The sequence below is a fragment of the Lissotriton helveticus genome, chromosome 7 (assembly GCF_964261635.1).
Source record: "Lissotriton helveticus chromosome 7, aLisHel1.1, whole genome shotgun sequence".
Classification (NCBI taxonomy): Eukaryota; Metazoa; Chordata; class Amphibia; order Caudata; family Salamandridae; genus Lissotriton; species Lissotriton helveticus.
Genome location: NC_136068.1, coordinates 53794540 through 53818195, shown reverse-complemented (window position 1 = coordinate 53818195; position 23656 = coordinate 53794540). Strand labels below are relative to the sequence as shown.

At 43.9% G+C, this 23656-nt stretch overlaps 1 protein-coding gene across 1 annotated transcript in view; it reads left to right on the top strand.

The window, feature by feature from the left end:
• Positions 1 to 23656, top strand: part of LOC144768019 (alpha-2-macroglobulin-like protein 1) — a 325643-nt gene that overhangs the window by 77436 nt on the left and 224551 nt on the right. Inside the window, 1 exon segment of the mRNA XM_078651415.1 lies at positions 136 to 262. Coding sequence (XP_078507541.1) covers positions 136 to 262 — 127 coding nt within the window.

Sequence of the window (23656 nt, the reverse complement as noted above, 5' to 3'; positions counted from 1 at the left end):
AGAAAAGGCAATGCCAGTGACTAGCACCGGATCCATATCAGGTGTTTTGGCATCACTGCCATCTGGTCATTCTGTTCCTTTTCCCAGACTCCTTTGACTGATGCTCCCACTTCATTTTCTCTCTGTTGCTGACAGGTACACCTACGGAAAGCCGGTCCAAGGACGGTTCAGTGCTACCGTGTGCCGCAAACCATTTTATTACCACTGGAGCTGGACCTCCTTCCAGCGCCCCCCTGATCTGTGCATGTTAATGACAGGCAAGGTAAGGGGGCAAGGGTGAGGGGTCAGTGTTTTGAGAAGGAAGAGTAGATTATAAATCAATGGCATTTGCATGCAGCAGTGTCTTTAGAGCTGATAGCCACTATTACAATGTTACAGTAGGCACACCTTGCTCTTCTTTGGCTATTTTAAGAGTTTTGTCATTCCTTGGCCCTATTCTTTGCTGTCTTCCGTTTGACCGGAATATCATCTGTATGACCCGTATTTCCGCTACGTCCAGAAAGGCCCACAGAATGGTCTAATAATGCGGATCTTACTGTAGAAATTCCATCAGAAAATACGCTGTTGTCTGCACATAGTTGATTCTATTTTTTTTTTAAAGCTTTATTTAAAAATTTAGAAATATTGCGGAGAAAAAAGGAACAGAACGAGATAAGAAATAAATAAATGAGAAATACAATACATTAAATTCAGCTCAATAAAGTAAAACATATCTCAAAGTGGACTCGATTTGCCTGTATCTCATTATTGTTTTTAAATCTAAATGTTCTTCACCGTACACTACTTAACCCCTTTGGTACAGGCAGCATGCCAATAGTTTAGTTAAAAAGCAGTTTGCTTAATTAACAAGGCGTGAAGAGAGATTGGGTGTGGGACAGGAAGATATGGCGCTCTAGTGGGTGCGAAATAAGTAGATTGTGTGCTTGCTCAGATAACACGGTGCAAACAGGTCAGGGGAACAAACCCAGGCAGTTAACAGCCCCTGCATAGGTAAGGAAGAAGTCCCCTATCAAACAAATGAAGACAAATCCTGTGCACACATTTGCAAATTGCTTGGTTCTTCAATAAGAATCTGATGGGTAAGACAAAGTTCAATAAATGTACACGATTGCAAATTACGTGGTTCTTCAGTAAGAACCTGATGAGTAAGACAAAGTTCAATAAATGAGGTCGAGATCCAGCGACGTTAGATGTGTGTTTATAATTCAATTCTGATCAGTACATATGAAATACAACCAGCCGACACGTGTTTCGACACACTTCGTTGTTAAGGATGTGACTCTTCAGGGGTGTAGGAATCAAGGATCACGGATTGGCACGCAGGTCCAGTGAGTATCAGGACTAGGCTGCGTGGTGAGTAGAGGCGGAATGCATCTAAAAGGTGGAGTGCACCGATGTATGGCAATGGCTGCCGGTGAGCGAAAGCCTCAAGACGGTTACCTGAATATAGATGCCACCGTCGTACACACATCCGTGCCTTGATCTACGTTCTGAACGCCAGTAAATAGCACTGTTGAGCTTCATCTAAATTGGTGTGTGAAACACACCTGAAAATACCCTGATAAACATTTGAAAATACCCAATCATTTACTGTCCAGGGCCAGACTGGGAACCAAAACCGTCCCTGGCAAACTGATCGGCCTGCCCCACATGGGGGAGAGGGGGGGAGTGTGGCTGAGCTGTTTTCTGAGGCCGGTTTTGGGCGATTTTGTTACAGGGGGCCGATATTGCCACCCCTGGTAAAAATAACGGTCCCCACCCTGGTGGCCCACCTGGGTAACACCCGGTGCCCGCTACGGCCAGTCCGGCCCTGGTCTTTTCAATCCTGCCTCTTTGACCTAAGCAGCAGTGAAGTGACAATCTATCTAAGAACTGAAGGCTTTTAGAATTGATAACAGTAAGGATGTTTTTATGTCATGGAATCAGTTGTTGCACCCATACATTATATGTGTATTATTCCTTCAGGTTATGGAATGTGAAACTATGCACCCGAATGTTAAATCTATTTGAGCAAGCACGTTTAACTTACACGTACAAGAAGATTCGTTTTTTTTACCAGCGACTTAAAAAACAGTTTTGTGTTTGTGAGGGTTTGCACAGGAATGGATGTTAACCTGTGGGTTTATGAACATGCACAAACTTACACATTTGTGAGTATTCACAAACCTGTCTTCAACCTGTTCCATCTCCAGAAAGGATCAGGCATTTACTCTGGTCCAGGATAGGAGTAAATCACTATGAAGATTTGCAAAAAGCTGGGAAGGGGATTTTTTCATGAGGGAAAATGTTTTCCCTGTAGAAAAAAAAGCTAAATAGTGCATTTTAACTGGTGCTGCAGATTTTCATGTGGGAAAAGCGATATATATGTTCGATTGAATGTGTAAATGTGTTGGACTTGTAAGCGCACGGCTGCCCGTAAGCGTCCCGGCGCTGGAGACCACTGGGGAACCAGTCCTGGCTTTCCCTGTGAGATGGTCCCTTCTGGGTATCTCCAAGGTGAAACCAGGCATCCCCGGCGTCTGTGGGGGGCAAGAGATGAGGCAAGCTTAATGCCCATTGTTGCCGAGTGTGATCCCTGGTTAGAGTAGGCACCGAGGCGAGAATTGTTGAGTCCGCTGACCCTGGTCCACGACTGGCTGTGGCTGTAGATACATACTCTGCATACTCTTGCCATCTAGTGTTAGGTCCAGATGTGTGCAAGTTGCTTTTCTTCGAAGAAGTCTCTCGAGTCACGAGGCAAAGTGACTCCTCCTCTCTGTGATATTGCTCATGGGCATCGACTCCATTGTTTGTTTTCTTTCCACCATCCGGTTCGGACATGGTCCTAGACGCTCCAGTTTAAGCCTGTTCTTGTGCTCCCTTCACTTTGTTGTTTACCTCCATACCCATCGGTACTGTTTTTGTTCCAGTTCCACTCGCATCTTTCGAAAAACCGGACCCAATATTCAGTCGTGAATTCGATGTTCTCCAGTTACGGCCTTCGGGGTATGCCCATTCAGGCCTTGTTTTGTCATCACATTGGCTTCGGCCAACGATGTGCTGCTAATGGACCAAAATCCATTTCGATTCTGTCCCAACTGCTGCATGAAATACCCGCATACAGACCTCCACCAGGTTTGCAACCTGTGTTAATCTCCCGACCACAACGAGGATTACTGTGAGGCCTGTCAATCTTTTCCATCGAAGAAAACGTTGCAGAACTGTTGCACTCGTCGGAAAGAGATGCAGCACAATGATCTGGAAGAGACACCCAACATCTTTGGCCTAAACGATGTCAAACAGGCAGAGGAAGAACTGCGTGAGGCCTCAGCAGCAGAGGATTAGGCCCTTTCCATACTAGACTCCGAATCTGACCCTGGAATACAGTTCAGCCTACAGTTGTAGGACCTTCCTTCAGGGCGGCTCCCGGCCACCACTGTCAACAGGCTATGGTAGGCACTAAATATCTGTTAAGGATGCCCTGCCCTCAGACCTGCAACAAAAGCCAGGCCGAAACCTCCAGCATCTGCATCGAGCTGACCAATCTCAGTGCTGAACTGACCATCTGCCTCATCAGCTCCGAGTAACCCTCCCTCTGCCGTTTCAGCTCCGACCACCTCGGCGCTGAAACATAGACCAAGCTCGGCACCAAACTATCCATTTCGGCACCAGAACTGGTTCTTGAGACTCACTGCCTCCTTCATCACATCACTTCTTTAGTGAAATAGGAGACATTACTCCACAGGGCTTCCCCTAGACTTACAATGGGGATCAGGGGGAAGGGGAGAATAATAATCAGCAATCCACAGATCCATGGGTCAGATACGACATTAACTTCTCCCGGGGATAATGACTCAGACCGTTATCCAGCTAAGCCATCACCCCCGGATGATGCAACCATCTTCCAGGAACTTATAGCTAGGGCAGGTGCATATCCACAAGCCCCTTTGCACAAAGTCCCCATTGAGGATGAATTTCTCTTTGAAACACTCTCTTCTACCACTGGGGCATGCCTATATCTGCCCATGCTAAAGGGGTTTGCTCCGTCACTCAGATGAAATCTTTAAAGATCGGGTGCAGGCACATACTATTACACCAAGAGTAGACAAGAAATACAAAGCTGCACCCTCAGATCCACCTAACATCAAGGGCCAACTTTCCCCTGAATCACTCGTGGTATCTAATGCCCGCAAGAGGGCCATCTCCCAGACATCAGCAGATGCCCCACCATTCGACAAAGAGTATAAATTCATCAATGCTTTGGGGGAAAAGGGTGGCAGCACAGGCAGCCAACCATTGGTGAATTGGCAACACTCAGTGGTTCTTGGCGAGGTATGGCAGGTCCTATTGGGACGAAATGGGGTAACTCCTCCAACATCTCCCTGAGGAGTACACGAAAAGAGACCACCAAATTGTCCAGGAGGGTAAATTATTTTCAAATAGTTCAATCCGATGCGCCCTCAACTCAGCGGACACAGCTGCCAGGGGGATAAATACAAGCATACTGCTGCATAGACATGCCTGGCCAGGCATATCTGGCTTTAAGCCAGCGGTACAGCAGACGCTCCTCAAAGTCGCTCTTGACCAACAACATCTGTTTGGTCCCCAAATGAATCAAACATTAGAAAAAAGGAAGAATAAAACTGAGGTTGCCAAGTCAATGGGGTTGCTTCAAATCCCCACTCACCAAGACAATACCATCAGATGCCTCTACCTTTTCCTAAAGACGAGAGCATCAGACCTCCCCTTCAAGGTGATATTATCAAGGCACATATCAAGGAAATAATTATAAAGGGCGTGGACAGGGTGTCTCTCCTCGCACCAAACCCTCAACTTCCAAACAGTGACTCACTTCTTATTCCCCCTACCATTTAACATCTGTCAGGGGAATACTACAACTTTTCTTCCCTGCCTCGAAAACCAGGACAACAGATCAGTGAGTGTTGGATATTATCCAACATGGTTATTGTCTGGAGCGCATCAAAACACCTCCAAACATCCCACCTCACAGGCACATACGTTCCATAGAATGCCAAACGTTGCTCAAACAAGAAGCAGAGGCTCTATTGCAAAAAGGAGCCTTATAGCCTGTTCTTCCAGAACAACAAGGTTCAGGCGTATACTTTCCATTCTTCCTCATTCCCAAAAACGATGGTTCACTCCGGCCCATATTAGACCGCAGGCCAGTAAATTATTACATCCTCTCAGAACACTTCCACACGGCAACTCTTCAGGATGTGATTGCTCTATTACAACAGGGTGACTTTATGTCTGCACTGGACTTAAACGTCGTTAACTTTCACATCCCAATACATCCAAGTCACTGCAAATACCCGAGGTTCGTGATAGCAGGAACACATTATCAGTTTAAAATGCTCCCTTTCAGAATCACTACCGCACCATAGGTGTTCACCAAATGCCTAGCGGTAGTTGCAGCACATCTACGCAGTCAGAGTATTCATGTCTTCCCATGTCTGGACGATTGGCTCATCCAAGCCAGTACTCTTCAGTTGTGCCTGCAACACACTCAGATCTCTCTTCAATTTCTTCATCAATTGGTGTTTAAAATCACATACAAAAGACACACCTTCAGCCTTCACAGATTCAGCCTTATCTAGGGGGTAATCTCAATACACAGCGGGGATTAGCCTACCCAAATGTAGTCAGGATTCACAACATTGCAGCACTGCTACATCAGTTTCACCTAATCAACACATGACAGTCAGAACAGTTAATCGACTACTAGGTATGACGGCATTTCAGATTTCAATAGTGCCACATGCGTCCGCTGCAAGAATGTCTGGCGAGTCAATGGTCTCATTCACAGGGTTAATTACAAGATCTAGTGTTGGGTGACAGCTGCACACAAAACTCTCTGCAGTAGTGGAATACACAACACCTATCCAAGAGAAGGCCATTCCTCGACCCTGTTCCCCAGATCATTCTCATAGTTAATGCATCCCTCACAGGATGGGGTGCACACCAACAGGATCTCACAGTGCAGGGTCTCTGGGAAATCAAACACCAGAGTCTCCACATCAACTACCTAGACCTTCAGGCAATTCACCTAGCATTGAAAGGATTTCTAGTCCACCTGATAGGCAAAGTTGTCTTGGTCTGGATGGACAACACAACAGCCATGTTCTATATACAAAAACAAGGTGGACACACTCCCTACAGTTATCACGCCGATCTCAGATGGTTCGGCATTGGCCAATATGCCACAACATTCACCTGTTAGCAAAACACCTCCCAGTGACAGGCAATGACTTCAGCAATGGGGGCGTGGCCAACAGCATGGAGGAGTAGGACGTGCTTCGGCTCGGCTCCCGGTGCACTGCATGAATCCAAAGACATAAACTTGCCAAATTGTCCAAATTAGCCCCAAAACCGAAGTAGGGGCTAGCTCTGACACTTCTGCTGCCGAAATTCTGCACTTCCCGAGCGATTACTGGCGGTGGTCGGCCGAGGGAGGTCACACGCCGGAGCGGGATCGCTTCCCTAAGATGGCGACCGGGCGAGCTTCATCGGCCCGAATCTGACTCCACCCCGGCCTCAGGGCCTGCTGCCTGCGGTGCGCCTTCGTCCTCGGGACCGGAGGGAGGGTCCGGCCAGCTGCGAAGAGATCTGACACCCTGCGCCCCCACCCTCTGTCCCCGGTGAGCGGCTTCCTGAGGGGCGGCGGCGGCGGGTAACTGCAGCGGCAGGGAAGGACACCCGGCGGGGCCTGCCGCCGGGTGAGGGGCCACGGCGGAGGCGTGTGGACTACGGGGGGGAGCCGCTGCGGGACGAGATTCGGAGCCCTCCGACCCAGAGGGAGCCGAGAGACGGTGTTGTCCAGGAGATCCTGGGGAGGGCCCCCCCGAGTCCAGTGTCTGGCATGCCCGCGCTGCTGCACCCGACCCCGGAGAGGCGCACTGCCGCCTGAGACAAGGATCGGCCGATACGGGGAACTCAACTGAAGAACGGCAGCCGGTGAGTGCGAACCTGCCCTCCCCTCACCCCTCCCCCCCACGAGTGAGGACCAGGCCGGGGCCCCCACCGGAGAAGAACCGCTGACCTGCATGAGTGATTGGGGGGCGGCGCTGTGGAGGAGAGGGCCCCCGTCACCCGAAGTGATCCAGACCGTCGACCCTAGGGACTTGGCTGGCGACGCTGCCCACCGTAAAAAGGAAATTCTGCGCTATTACCAGAGGGGCCCAAACGGCGGGAAACGCATGACTTTACATGAAGTGCCCCTCTGGGTCTGAGGGCCTGCCTATACTGCCTAGGAATCACGCTCCCCTAGCCCTTTGAACTGATCTTTCTGGGGGCCGCTCACCGCCATAAACTGTAGAAGAGAGGGCCCATTGCCCACGGAATACCGGGACTGGTGGGGCAGACGCACTATTGGTACTACGGAGAATAGTGGTGGTTAGCACGGGTTGCGCCTTGCCCACGCTGCCCGGACTACATCTCACCCGCAGAGCTATCGGGATAAAGGTGGGTGAGACGATCTCCCTCCCTCCTCCCCGGCTAGCCGGGCAACCCCAGGCGACTTTGGTCTCAGCCAGGAATCGAAATGGGGAAGAGGGACCCGACGGCGAGACCGGCTAGACAAGAAAAGATTGATAGCTACGCCACTACAAGGGCGCACAAGGAGACGACCCAGGGGCTGCCGGGAACACGCACGGACACGGCCATGCTTCTGGAGGCGATCCAGGCCTCCAGGACTGATATACAAGACTCCAGAACGGCACTAGAGACTAAAATAGGCGAAGTGGGCTCTGAAGTCCTCTTACTGCGCCAGGACTTCAGAAACCTAACTGAGAGGGTGACGACGGCGGAGACCAGACTTGGTGAAGCTGAGGACTCTATTACCACCCTCCCAAAGGATATGGCAGAGCTACAGGCATACAAATGAAATGGTGGTGTGGCACACCACCATTTCATTTGTATAGAATTTCTGGCTACCTAGTGTGTGCACCCTATCAAAACATGTCGTACGAAGAAATTTCGAACATAACAGCTAACCGTGCGGACACCTTTGGATTTGACATCGAAGAAACCAAAAGGATTTATTCTCTCGTAAAGGAGGTGGACCCTACCTCTACCAGCACTTTCTCTAACCCGAGCATGTTGAGACAACTACTGTACATGTCCAAGAGGATTATCAACCAGCGTTTACATGCTGGAACTTTGATTAGATATCACAAAGACCAGCGCATCCCGAGAGGATTACGCATTGCTCTCAAACCGACTCTCTGCAGGAACAACCCGAAGTTCTCGGAACGATGGTACGCTATTCTAAATCGTTGTTCCCTTGACCTAATTCTTTTGATTGTGGAAGAACTTTCCAAGGTCATCTCTGATCTTGAAAAAGAAATAGGTCAAATCCATAACAATCTTGAAAAAAACATGAATAAGGATGAACTGGATAAAGCTTTACATGACATCAACATCCAACTGGATAAATATACAAAAGAGATCAATGACAGGAAAATACGAAAATACAAAAGAGACACCATGGACTATAAGTTGGGTGAAGTATATAGTTGGGCCGAAGTCTATGCCCAACGCAGACAACAAAGACCGCCTACAAATCAATCATCCGATGAAACTTCATCCGATGGATCCACCTACCAAAGACGAGGCCCACCACCGAACAGACCATCTAGAACGACCCAACAAACGGATAACACCAGATCACAGACCATGGTTCATCCAGAGGCAAGCATTCCGCAAACCATTCCCACCACTTCTGGTGTGCATTTTTTGGAGAAAGGCCCAGCTATCCACGCAGACTCAGGCGGGGCGGAATCCGCCGCAAACGAGACAACCACATCGATAGCTCAAGCAACAAGGAGCAAAACCAACTTGTCATAAATATATCACGAACTGAACTATCAACCAACCAGATGAAGGTATTACAAAAAGGGACCTCTTTTGTCCCCATATACCATTCTAACGAACTAGAGACTGAAATCAGCTTCTATAAGTTTATGCGAAACCTACGACTACGCCATTTCTTCACTAATGTGAATCCTCCCACTGGTCCAAGCATTCAACACGCATGTAAAGATTTGAGAGGGAAGAGCCAGTTTGTGGCCCCTGTCAGCCACAAAATATTGGACTCATATGAAACAATAACCCTCAAGGCATTACAAGATCATCACAAAAAGACTTCACCCGAGATAAAAAACTTCAGTTCCAAAGACTACAGGGCTTTACGTGAAATCACCAACAATCAGAACATCACCTGCTGTAGAGCTGATAAAGGGGGAGCCCTAGTGATTCTGGACCATGACTACTACCATCTTAGTGTAACAGCTCACGTAAACGACGAGCAACTATACATGAAATTGATTTCAGACCCCACAGAAGCGTTCGTAAAGATTTTGAAAACCATTCTTGACAAAGCTCTACTCATGGGAACACTTTCTCAAAAAGACCTGAAATATCTGATTCAACTTAACCCAAAATGCCCCAGCATTCACATGCTGCCTAAAATTCATAAGAGTCTACAACAACCACCGTTCAGACCCATTGTCTCGACCAAAACTTCCATCCATGAACCTATCGGGAAATTCGTGGACATGTACCTCCAACCCATCGTCAAAGAGATGTCCACTTACATACATGATTCCACCGATTTTTTGAATAAAGTGAACAAAGTGATTTTGAATCCAAACATCAAATACATCCTAGTTACGATCGATGTATGCGCACTATATACATCCATACCTCACAACAGAGGCATCGATGCGTTGGAATCTTTCTTACTATCTTACCCAATAGACGAAGATCTCAAAGTCCTCATTCTGGAACTGATGCATTTCATGCTATATCACAGTTATTTTTGCTGGAACAACGATTTTTTTCTCCAAACCGTCGGAACAGCGATGGGAAATTGCGCAGCGCCCAGCTACGCTAATCTGTTTATGCATCGGTTAGAAATTGACAACATCTTGGATAATCCCCAATGGTGCAGCAAAATACAGACTTACTGGAGATACATAGACGATATTTTTTTAATTTGGTCTGGTTCCTCTGAAGAGATCCTTGAGTTTCTGACCTACTTCAACCAGGTAGATGACCACATACGGTTCACTCACCATATTGATTCCAAAAGCTTGCCTTTCCTAGACATTCAGGTTACCATCGACAACGGCAGTTTGAAAACCAGTCTGTACATCAAAGAAACGGATCGCAACAATGCTCTGTTGTACACCAGCTGTCACCCCATCTCTTTGAAGAAACATTTACCGTATTCCCAACTACTACGGGCCAAAAGAATTTGTTCAGATCCACAAGATTATCTTAAATTTGAAACCAACATCATACACAAATACAGAGACAGAAAATACCCTGACACAATCCTATCTGCTGCTCAAGAACGTGTAAAGATGAGAACCAGAGAAGAACTTTTGATGTTGAGTTCCCGTCAGAAAAAACTTGAGAGGCCTGTATTTGTGTCTAAATACTCTTCAAACAGCCCAAACATCAAAAAGATTCTCTTACACAACTGGTCAATGGTACAACTAGAACCTGACTTCCAGGGAATTTTCAACAGCACTCCCCTGTTTGCCTACCAAAGAGCAAAGAATTTGAAAAACATGCTAGAACATACTTCACCACATAGAGCAGAAACCTTTTCTGGAACTAAACCATGCCACAATTGCAGTCATTGCCACAATATAATCAAAGGCAACTCCATCAATCATCCCCGTACTGGAAAAACTGTCGTGTATTTCTATAGGTTCTGAATCAGTCCCCCTATTCCTGACCCTATTCTGGTTAAACTAACTATCAAGTTAACTAACAGTCAGCCCATGAGGCAAGAAAACCCCCATGATGCAGATACCGTTATCTGACGCAGTCACACTACGGCACAGGAACGTGTTATCTGATTAGGTCATAACGCTTTAGATCTAATTAGACAAGCGACATTCCTCCAGCCCCTGATAAGGCATACGACGTTCTCATAACAAATCAAACCTATGACAACCTGGATAATCCGTGCGGCCATTGTTTTGATTTCACAGAGAACTTTAGTAAAGAATGTGCTAACGAGCAAGTCGTATGACATCTTTATTGACGTATCTATGTCCATCCTTACGTCAATCTCGGCACCTTTAAGGTATAAATATTGCCGACCTTGCCCTATGCAAACACACGCGTGGTGACAAGACGGAGCAGCCATACTTGCCGAAGCCGAGAGCAGAAGCAGACCCCGCTGGCAGCAGCCCCGCCTTCCTGACGCGCTGAGAGACGCGCTGCTATCTCAAGCCGAGAGACCCAGCACCGGCGCTTCTGGGCAGCCCTCGCAGGCAGCCTGGAATATCGAGAGCAGAGAAAGAGATACCATTCCTCATTCATCCTAAATTCCAGGTACAGAACTGAATAACCCCTCACAGAGAATTCTTTAGTTATTCACTTGGCAAAAACAAACTTAACTTAAACTGTAACTTTCTATTCCCGCCCACGCATTAGACTTAGGTCAGGTACACGGGGTAGGCGTATTTAGAAACACCAGTTGAGTACGTTTAGTCAAATGTATATGTGTATGTAAATATATTTTAATCATTTTTAAACATCATATGGCTCAGAAACCATATCAATGTTTTTACAGTATTATTTTATACTATTGCTTTAAATGTATGCACTTTACTTAACTATAAGTATTGCAATAATATCGATCCATTTCTCTTGTACGAGAAAAGAGACTGATCAATAAATAACACCTTTTTATTGAACACGCCCGTCTCTTCCTTTTCTCTACATTCTGATGAGACTAAGAATGCACGTACTGACTGAGTAAAATAATTGCCTTGTGCTCACACGACTCTTGAGATTGACTCTTGATTAGGGGAGAGCAAAGTTGTCATGTTCTATGGTTGTCAGAAACTAAATCCCTTCTTGTCTAATCAGGGGAGTTAATTCCTTCCTTGAACATTCGAGAAAGTTTCTAGCGAACTCTGAGCTTAGCTGGCAAACCCAAAAATTAAGTCTAGTATCGACAGTAGTAGACCTAGTTAACGTCTGGCCTAGGCCTTTACTGCTGTAGGTACTATTCCAATGCGCAGAGCCTATTGGGAAAATAGGAGCTACACTACATGGCGCCCAACGCGTTTGGAAGGGCGATAAAACTAACGTAAGACATTTAGAGTAACTCAGTCGTGCTTTCTCACTCAGACCCCTTTTCCCAAATACTCCAAAGACGTCTGGAGTGGGTGAAAGGTTATATCCTCCAAAACCTCACAGGAGGGAACTCCTATGTATGGTTCTTGGTATAGTCAACGTTGAAGGATAAACAGTTCCAAAATATTGTGCATCTAATCTCTGTTTCCATAAAGAAACCTGATCTGCAAACAAACATAATACCATCCTGTCTGTAAAATGGCAGAGAGTGATGATGAAAGAGAGGCAGTTAGATTAGCAACTGAACTCGCAGATACTGATGCTACCATGCAAGCAGCAGACCCGAATATAACACTCATTCCGGTCATTAAAAGGAGATCTATAACCTTAAAACTTATAGAAAATGGACTGACACCTAGAGGTGGCACAGTCATATTCGTAATTGAGGCACACGAATATCGGCAGACAGAGGTATACTATTCATGGATACATTTTCCAGCAGCTAATGCTGTAACAAAGTACTTCCACTATTACAAAGTAGAGGAACCTCCTGAAACATACACTCCTTTCGAGGAGGTGGAAGTACCACTCAAATTCCAAGAGCATTTGCTCTTATTTGATGGCGCCCTAAAACATAATAATCACATAACCAGGCTCGGTCCTTTAGGTAGACCAGGAGCAACGTGGCCGGTCCTAGCCGGATACACACCACATCCAGACATCGACGAGATGCCTGCACCACAGCTGTTAATACAGCTAAAACAATTACTAAAAATTCACAGACAATTAGTACAGTATGTGATGCGGACTTCTACAATTCAGCCAGCGATTAAACTACCACAGCTGACCCCTCACCAGGGGAACACAAATAAAATCACACCACAGAACATCCAATCCTGCCTAGGGAAAGTTCCGGCTAAACGGGAACAAATACCATTCTGGTTGGCACAGAAAATCACCCAAATAGAGGCGGTGTTTCCTGACACCACCCCGTTAGAAAAACACAGGATTCTGACTATATGTCTCCCAATGGGAATCGCACCACACATTGAGGACTGCGACTCTTGGGGTACAGTCTTTGCTTCCATCTATACAAAAACGCACGGTGTTCCATCCATTTCGGTAATACCAGATGTGCTAAAACAAATTCAAGATGAATACGGTCCAGAACCTGCTTTAACTCTTGGTATGAAATTACTGAAAGACTTCAAGCAGGTCTCGGCTATATTACTAGCCAACATAAAAGGTGAAGCAGCAAACGTGGCGATCCGCCAGAGGTTAAAAGAGACAGATATAGCAGACCAACCAGCTGAAATTGCCAGAATCATAGAAAAATCCTATGAAGAACTAGGCAGAGATAGTCTAGGTGGAATACCAGTAAAACCGCAACTGACTACAAGTCCAGAAAAAATATTTTTTAATAATAATTCACCAAAAAAGAACTGGGATGGAAACAAACAATCCAATCCTAAAGAAAAGAAATTCCAGTCCCGAGGAAGGTCTCCTAGGCGAAGAGAGAAATCTCCAAACCAAAGACAGAGGTCACCGCAGAGTGACCCCTCGGGGAATAGATATAACCTTAGAAATAGGGATAATATTAAAAAACCTGATAGATATCAAGACATTGATACACGTCCCTCTCAATCTTTTCAGAATTCCTCGCAGAAATCGGAGAGAAGAGGACGATCAGAACAAAGAGAAGAGCACGCCAAGTCCAAAGACAAGGAACCTGCTCAACTAAAAAAGAAATTACAATTTCCAAAAAAGAAGGTAGCCAGTATCAAGGTAGTTAACAATGCCGAGAATACTGAGGACACAACTGAAAAACGGAGAGTGGGCTCAGACAATGCTAGACAGCGCAGCAGAGGTGAGCATAGCTCGCAAAGTCCTTATGAATCATCTGGAGACAGTGGACACGAATGAATACCTTCAAGTGGAAACTGCAGACACCAGAGTTAGCAAGCCCCACAAGATATACGAGATAACATTACGTATAGAGGGAGATAAGACTAGGAAAATAAGGGGACTATTTTGGGATAACCTCTCCAAAGGCTATGACATCCTTCTAGCTGAAAAAGACTGGCCACCAGAGTTTGTCAGGGAGTGCCCTCATGGCGAAGAAATAATTATGCCTGCCTTCTCGAATCAAATCCCGATTCATAAAAAATATACACTTGCTAGAAAGTGGGCAGTGGCCTTAGCACCTGCTTTATATAAAAATCATGTAGGATGGGATGAGGATTCTCCTCCTCACAAAATCCAGTTAAAATCACAACCTACTGCACAAAGGCAGTACCCAATTAAGCAAGAAGCTAAAAAACAAGTAAATGAAATACTAGATCAGCTAGAATACCAGGGGGTGATTGAAACTTGCACCTCACAAATGAACAATCCTTTGTTTCCGGTCTCCAAACCAGACAATTCATATTGTCTAGTTTTGGATTACCGACACCTTAACACATGTTGCAAAACCTTTGCAGTGCAAAACTCACACAGTGCTGCACTAATGAATAACATAGTGCGCAAAAAATACAAAACAACCCTGGACATCTCCAATGGATTCTTTTGTCAAAACATAGCACCGGAGAGCAGATATTTAACTGCATTCTCAGTAAATGGCACTCAAAAACAATTCTGTCGGTTAGCCCAGGGGTACAAGAACAGCCCGGGGGTATTCTCAGCGAGAGTAACAGAATTACTACAACTATATGATGATGAAGCATTATCTTATGTCGATGACATTTACTTAACAGATGATGACTTGGAGACTCACTTGAAAAGAGTGAACACCATAATTCTTGGGTTCGCGGCAGAGGGTTACAAATTCAACTTTAAAAAATCCAGAATTGCCCATCTGACAGTCCTATTCTTAGGATATGAGTTATCAAGTGAAGGTAAAAGCCTGGCAGACAATTTCCTAGAGAAATGTGCCGTAATCCAAGCTCCTAAAACACTAAAAAACCTACAGTCAATTCTAGGCTTCCTAAATTTCGGAAGAACATACATTGCAAATTACGCAGAAAGGGTCAAACCCCTTTATGATCTAATTAAACCAGACTTTAAAAGATCCAATTGGACTCAAACACACACAGAAATTTTGAGATCCTTACAAACAGACATGCTAATTAAAACAAAATTAGAAACACGTGATAACACACGCAACCTTGTGATCCGAGTCATCCCAGGGAGATGCGGATTCACATACCTGACCTCTAATGAGGGAGAAATGGTACCAATTGCATTCAAATCACACATGTACACAGAAGCTGAACAGAAATTCAGTAATACAGAAAAAATCATTCGCGCAGTTCAAACCGCAATAGCTAGAGAAAAAGACATAGCTGACGGTAGACATATCACAGTCAGAACAGCAGAATCAGCCTTTGAGGCACTAACAACACCGTGTAATTTACCAACAACAACATTGAATCCAGAATGGATACAATGTGTGAATTCAATAACAACGGACAAAGTATACTACTACTTTGATCCAGAACTAGAAGAATTAAAAAATCTAAAATATGAAAAGACGTATCCTCTGCCAATCGACATTCTGCCTCTACGACATTACGCCTGTGTAATCTATACAGACGGACAAGCTCAACCCTCCGTTTGGGGAGAACAAGCATACAACCCCACATGTGAGATTACAAAAGAAGTGTGGCGCGGAGGTATATTAAAACCTCTATTAACAAAATCACACTCAGTAGAAACTAATTCAGAACAACAAACTGAAATAATCGCATTGAAAATGGCGCTAGATAATGCGGATCGCGAATTCCCGACACTTATAGTGTCAGATTCATATTACTGCGTCAAATCATACAACAAGGATTTACAGACATGGATTCAAAACGGTTACAAAGATGACACAGATGCACCAATAAAGCAGAGACTGCTCTGGGAACAAATAGCTCTTTTACAAAAAGAACTACCAAAGACTCACGTGACTCACTCACTGAGTCATCAACGTGATGGCGTTCACGTTGTAGGGAATTCATTGGCTGAAACAGCCGAAGCGGCAGCCACTAAATCGGCTCCCGTAGTTCGAAAAAAGCGTACATTAAAATACATTGACGGTGAAACATTGCTGGCGGTGAAAACGTCATCAAAAGGCGACTGCTCAGCGTTACCGATCAACTATCCACTCAATTATACATACATAATCGATGCAAACTCCGTCCCTTTTGCTCGAATCCCTGGAGTGGGGGATAGAGTGATTCCAAACATGGACAGGAGAAGCTTGTTAATCGCAGACGCACATATGGGTGAGGGTCTTGGACACCTCAAACTAAAAGATTCTCTGGAAGATTTACAATCACGGTACTGGTGGCCAGGCATGAGCCTACATCATACCATGTTTGTAAAAAACTGCCCAAACCAACAGAAATCGCAGTGGGGAGAGAAAAAATAAAATACGGTGGAATCTGACTGCAGATAACATCACCAGTAAGAAGAATGGCTTGCGATTAACATATACAGGCTAGTTTCCACTTATAATGTAGATCCTCAGCACTCGGCTGACGTCCGGACTGTTATACAAAGATTTGCGAGTCTAAATGGCATATACGCTAAGAGCATGCTACGTTCGACCATTGTTTTCACTCAGGCAATCCAGCCTGGGGGGGAAACATGGCCAAATGAGCACAGCCCAGCTGGAATCTTCTCACTTCCTTCCTGAGGGTACGGGATGGTGTTAAGAAAAAACCAAGGCAGAAAGCAATCTATAATAGAAAGGATATTAGGTTCGGGAGCTGGGTGGGTCAAACATCTAATAAGTGTCCAACGTAGTCTAAATAACTTGCCAAGAAATTCTCTGAAGGGATTCAGTCCGTACGAATTATTATTCGGAACTAGGATGTTGATCTCTGACCTTGATAGTCAGACTTCAGTGGTAATAGAAAAAACCTTTGATGTCAAAGACCGTTTGGCTATTTTGCAGGACTTAAACAAAACAAGAAAAGACCTGAGCAACATACAGTTGAAACAACAGCCACCTACCACTGAAGAATCACCACCTGTCCCAGCAAGACCTGTCTGGATTCCAAAAGTCGGGGATCTAGTCAGGGAGAAGATCGCGGTAAAGAAGGAATTTGGGCCTTCTTACAGAAAAGCAGTTCCTGTCTTGTCTGTCAACGGGACAAGATCAGTTGTACTACCGCCACTTGCTGGAAAAAAGGAGAACCGAGTTGTATCCATCGACCTGGTAAAACCACAACATGTGGCCGATAACAAACAGTAGGCCAAGTGGACTCCCAATAAGTAGCAGAACACCACGGTTTGCTACTAGTACAGAGGTCCTAACAAAGAGGCTCATCACATTCGAAACGCCTACAGAAGAACAAGAAGGACTATGCAACAATGCAATAGAACTAAGACCTCTGAAAACCCAAATAAAAACATTTAGCAGAGACACACCAATCTACAATGAAGTACCGAGTGACAATGCAAGAAACAAAAATCCTGAAGCAATTGGAACAATTGACAGAACTGCATCCGGGTACTTCATCAACTTCGATGATTCCTCTGAAGGCTTCAGTGAATCAAAGACACAGCCATCATCAAAATCCTTTAAAGACAAAGCTAAGGAACTTTTGAAACAACTGAAAGAAACATATCTGATTTCTCCATGGATTGAATTTTGGGTGGGTTTTGGTGCATTTATCCTCATACTTTGGCTCATCATGGTATTTACTTTGGGACGCTTCATTGAGGGAAAATATGCTAAAATGGACACAGCAAGTCAGAACATCAACTTGATCCTCAAACCACACACATCTTCACACGTCGAGAAAAGAGAACTTTCTTCAGAACTTTCTTCAGCCAACTTCACAGCCAATCCGATACCTGGTGGGGTAGCCTGGGACAACACTGACTATGAAATTTATGGTCCGGTCGAGATCCTGAAGTATCCACACCAAATCAAGATCTCCTTGAGTGATTTTGCAAAACCAAACTCTTTTGCTGATGATTGGGACTTCGAAAGCATTAACAACATGATGTCTGACTTAGTAATGTCTGCTAAATTTACAAAACATGATTATTTGCAAGGTTCTACAAATTATGATAGTATGTATTGCTATAACCATTATGGTAACCATTTTTTGCATAAATCTGCACAACCTAGAAATGTTTTAAATTATAATCAATGGGAACATTGTGCTACACCTCCAAAAGGGAGCTCTAGAACCGTTTATGACAAATATTCATATTTTTCAGGTTTTAACATCAGTAATGCTGAAACATTTTATTTTAAATTGTCAAACAAGACAGGGATGAAAACCATGATAACCAACACAAAATTGATATATTCAGATTCATTCTTTGAAAAAATGAATACTTTTGGATTTGATTATTGGGACAAAAATGTTGATTTGAAAAGTGTTTGGGGTACAAAAGAATGGCAAGTACAGGGTTTAGAAGCTTTGTTTAGAGCCTGCATGATCCCAGAACAAATGATATTTTTAAATGACACTGTTCAACAAACCACCTGTCTTGGCTTAGCCAAAATGAAAGATTTAATTAAACCGTCTATTCCAAAGCCAACAATGTTTAGCAATAGCTCTGATACAGATGAAGAGATAGACGTAAACCATATATTAAACCAAAACAGAACACATCCTGATTGGAAACAATGGTTGATCTGGCCCACAGATACAAATCACTGTCAAGATAGATTCCTGAATAAAACACAGGGTTTCAAAATGACCAGGCCAGACCCTAGATATCCCCAAAGACATCACCCAGGGATAATAACAACCTACAGTGTGGGCAAATTATGCCTTCAATGGCTACAAACTTCCACACTGCCTGAAATTAAGCAACACCTAACTTTACTTACTGATGGTGCTGACTTGCGTGATTTCATAATGGGACCACGCAAACAGCGTCAAAAGCGTTTCATAGCAGCCTCTGTATATGCAGCATACAATGAGGCCTGGAAGGTAACTCAAATTGAGACAGCAGAAAGAATACGGGAAATTGACCGTATCAATTTGGAAAAATCACTTTCTATAGTGGACAATGGGTTAATGACTCTGTCCTCCAGAATTTTTTCATTGGACAGCATTGTGTCTTCAGCAATCGATATATTATCGCAAGACTTACTGTTATTACAACATGGTCAGTCACAATTGCGTTCCATTGTACAGCTTGGCTGGACGTTACAAAATCTGCGTTCAGGCTATGTGCCTTGGCGTTTAATCAACACAACGTCACTATTCCAAATCTTTAACCTTACTGATAGACAAATCGGTATGGCGCAAAAGGGTGCTGATTATACAATCTTGAGCATTAAAAAACTAGAAAGATTACCATTGACAATGTCAGAACGACCTGTCAGTGAATGGATAATCCATGGAATAATAAATATTCCAATCTCAACCTTCAGGTTTCAATACTGCCAAAAATATATACAGGCTGGCATGTACGAGAAATTGGGAAAGGGGTACCTTAAAACAACTTGGAACCTGCCCTATTCACATGCATGTGTCAGTAATAAAGGACAGAAAGTGTTTCTTAGTGGCAACAATTGTGCTATGTCACTAAGCGGCACGCTTCTGTGTAACGGTATTAGTTTGCACGGAGCCTGTGAAGGGAATTCATACAACCTTTCATGTCACCAGCAAGGCGCACCTGCAACTGAAATAGAACCATTCTTTCAAAGACTCTATAATGGGAGTTACATTCTTATTGTAGACCGCAGATGCTGCAGTCTTATGCCCGGGACTCCTTATCTAGTAACTACAACGGCGAAGGTCAAGTGCTGTGGACGTTCTTTGTTCCCCAGCTCCTTTCCAGACAGGGAGGCAAGGGCATGGCCCAGTTTGAAAATTACTTCTATTCGAATAGATACTTTAAGCAGAATGAAAACAGTGCTTCTTCAGACGCCTACAAGGCTCACGTCATCAAAAGAAACGTATGATCTACAAGTCGCAAGGACGACTGCAGAGATACATACATTATTATCAACTAATTCCCCCGTACATTTCGCGGAAATCCTGAGCGAAATCTTAAATATTTCTGATACCACAGGGGTCTCAAAGGTATTTAAGACAGTATTTTCGATGGCATTAACACCATTCAAAGCCATACTGGGTATTTTTCCAGATTTCGTCCATTCGATTTTTGGCGGACTTCCCCTGATCCTGGGACTAATTGCAGGAATCCTATTCCTAGTCCTTATTTTTCGTTATGGCAACCCATGTCACAGATCAAACTCTCGCGACAATGGAAGATACGATCCTAGCCATTGGATACCGGGACCGGATATCAAAAATCCTGGGACTCTCCCGGCTTAGAGACCTGAACATGACTTGGTTTCTATCATTTCGACCAATGTGGCAAAGGTGTGTTTTACCTGTACTAAGGTGTCTGCTATGCGGAGAAGAATGCGTGTTAGACACCTGTCTGACGCTACAATCGGATGCGCCGGTGGATGCAGATACACTGTTGGTTCCTACCAAGGTTCACGCTTTGTGCTGCCCTCAAAGGCTGCCAATCCTGATGACGGCATTCCTGGAATCTTCACCACTACAATTGAAGAGTAGTGAAGTTCAAGATGAAAGCAGCATCGAACAGGTACGACCTTCTGTCAGCAATGCGAATCAGAATGTCACTGCAGACAATCATGCGCATGAATGCATGGTTACACCTATTTCCGACTTAGTGGAACTTTCCCATGAAGCTGTTGACAGTTTTTTCGAAAGCCTGAATGATATGATGTTCTCTCCAGAACAGAAATAGAGACTTTTGAGTAAACTCGCACACGGCGTTCCCTGAATTCGGCCTTCAACTTTTAAAAATAAAGTCACATGAACAATTACAATCCAGTTCACGGACAGCAATTTTTCAGCAAGCCCCTAAAATATTTTTCTTCGTATATTTTTCCCGGGACACTGATCTTCTGCTTAAAGTAAGAAACTATTCTTAGAGAACTAAAATTTCTATTTTTAGATACTTTATACACTTTAGCTGCCCGCTGGTATGTTCACAAATATTTTATTATGTGATGAAATGGTCTCGACCTTCCTTTCTGTATAGCCATATTAAGAGCCATTTCATGTGTATTTCTCATATACCAATAAGCAATAATGCATAAAAATGCGTGTTTACTTTTGCATTTAATTCATAGCTTAAGTGCATACAATATATATGACTGCAATTTTTCAGTATATTTGAAAATTTCGAAATGCATTTATGTATTTTGGGGTGGTAAGGTATACACTATACTCTATAGTATGTTGTACTATGTTATACTATGCATAGATTAGTAGATATGACCATAGTTAGCGTGGAGTGGGTGTCGTGTATTTCTATAGGTTCTGAATCAGTCCCCCTATTCCTGACCCTATTCTGGTTAAACTAACTATCAAGTTAACTAACAGTCAGCCCATGAGGCAAGAAAACCCCCATGATGCAGATACCGTTATCTGACGCAGTCACACTACGGCACAGGAACGTGTTATCTGATTAGGTCATAACGCTTTAGATCTAATTAGACAAGCGACATTCCTCCAGCCCCTGATAAGGCATACGACGTTCTCATAACAAATCAAACCTATGACAACCTGGATAATCCGTGCGGCCATTGTTTTGATTTCACAGAGAACTTTAGTAAAGAATGTGCTAACGAGCAAGTCGTATGACATCTTTATTGACGTATCTATGTCCATCCTTACGTCAATCTCGGCACCTTTAAGGTATAAATATTGCCGACCTTGCCCTATGCAAACACACGCGTGGTGACAAGACGGAGCAGCCATACTTGCCGAAGCCGAGAGCAGAAGCAGACCCCGCTGGCAGCAGCCCCGCCTTCCTGACGCGCTGAGAGACGCGCTGCTATCTCAAGCCGAGAGACCCAGCACCGGCGCTTCTGGGCAGCCCTCGCAGGCAGCCTGGAATATCGAGAGCAGAGAAAGAGATACCATTCCTCATTCATCCTAAATTCCAGGTACAGAACTGAATAACCCCTCACAGAGAATTCTTTAGTTATTCACTTGGCAAAAACAAACTTAACTTAAACTGTAACTTTCTATTCCCGCCCACGCATTAGACTTAGGTCAGGTACACGGGGTAGGCGTATTTAGAAACACCAGTTGAGTACGTTTAGTCAAATGTATATGTGTATGTAAATATATTTTAATCATTTTTAAACATCATATGGCTCAGAAACCATATCAATGTTTTTACAGTATTATTTTATACTATTGCTTTTAATGTATGCACTTTACTTAACTATAAGTATTGCAATAATATCGATCCATTTCTCTTGTACGAGAAAAGAGACTGATCAATAAATAACACCTTTTTATTGAACACGCCCGTCTCTTCCTTTTCTCTACATTCTGATGAGACTAAGAATGCACGTACTGACTGAGTAAAATAATTGCCTTGTGCTCACACGACTCTTGAGATTGACTCTTGATTAGGGGAGAGCAAAGTTGTCATGTTCTATGGTTGTCAGAAACTAAATCCCTTCTTGTCTAATCAGGGGAGTTAATTCCTTCCTTGAACATTCGAGAAAGTTTCTAGCGAACTCTGAGCTTAGCTGGCAAACCCAAAAATTAAGTCTAGTATCGACAGTAGTAGACCTAGTTAACGTCTGGCCTAGGCCTTTACTGCTGTAGGTACTATTCCAATGCGCAGAGCCTATTGGGAAAATAGGAGCTACACTACAAAACAATACACCTCAGAACCAATGCCACATGCGACTCCATGAATCTGGTGTATTTACTAAAATGCCCATGTGGTTTACCATATGTGGGAAAGACTGAGAGAAAACTGAAAATCCGTTTAACGGAACACAAAAGCACCATCAGAACTAAGAATTTGAAATCCCCTTTGGCTGCACATTTCACATCTGCTTCACACAATATCAGCCAGCTGAGATTCCTTGCACTGGAGGTTGTCCCCATGAGACCGGGGGTTGATAACCACAAGAGATTATTACAACGTGAATTAATATGGATGAAAATACTGGACTCTTGCCAACCCCATGGACTGAATGATCGTACTGAATATAGTTGTTTCTTATAATCTTATTTTTCTCATGTATTTATCATGCTCCTCTCTATCTCCATGAATCTCTAACATTCACATCACTCTTTCTTTTAACATTTTTTCTAATATTCCTTTCAATATCGTCTTATGTTTTTTTTCCACCACTGCTTCTACCCATTATAATTTGTTCTTCTCGCTTTTTTCATCTGATCACCTTTATCGATGTTCATTTTCCAACTACCTTCATCGTAGTACATCAACCCTGTTTAGTCACCGTTATTATTCTCTCACCCGTGTTTATTTTCTAATTTCTTTCCATTTTCATTGTTGACATAACACCATTTATCGTTTTTTAACATTATTACTTTTTTTCTCTCAAGTGGTTTCTCACATTTGCAATAAGAATTGACTCAAGGTTGAGTCTTTTATTCATGTTCATTAGGACGAATGCTTCCTGTAAATCTGTATGTCACGCTAGTATTTTGAGTCCTTTGTTTATGTTGGGCGCACAAACTTTTTCTGTGAGTCCGTCTTCTATATCACTTGTTGTGCATGC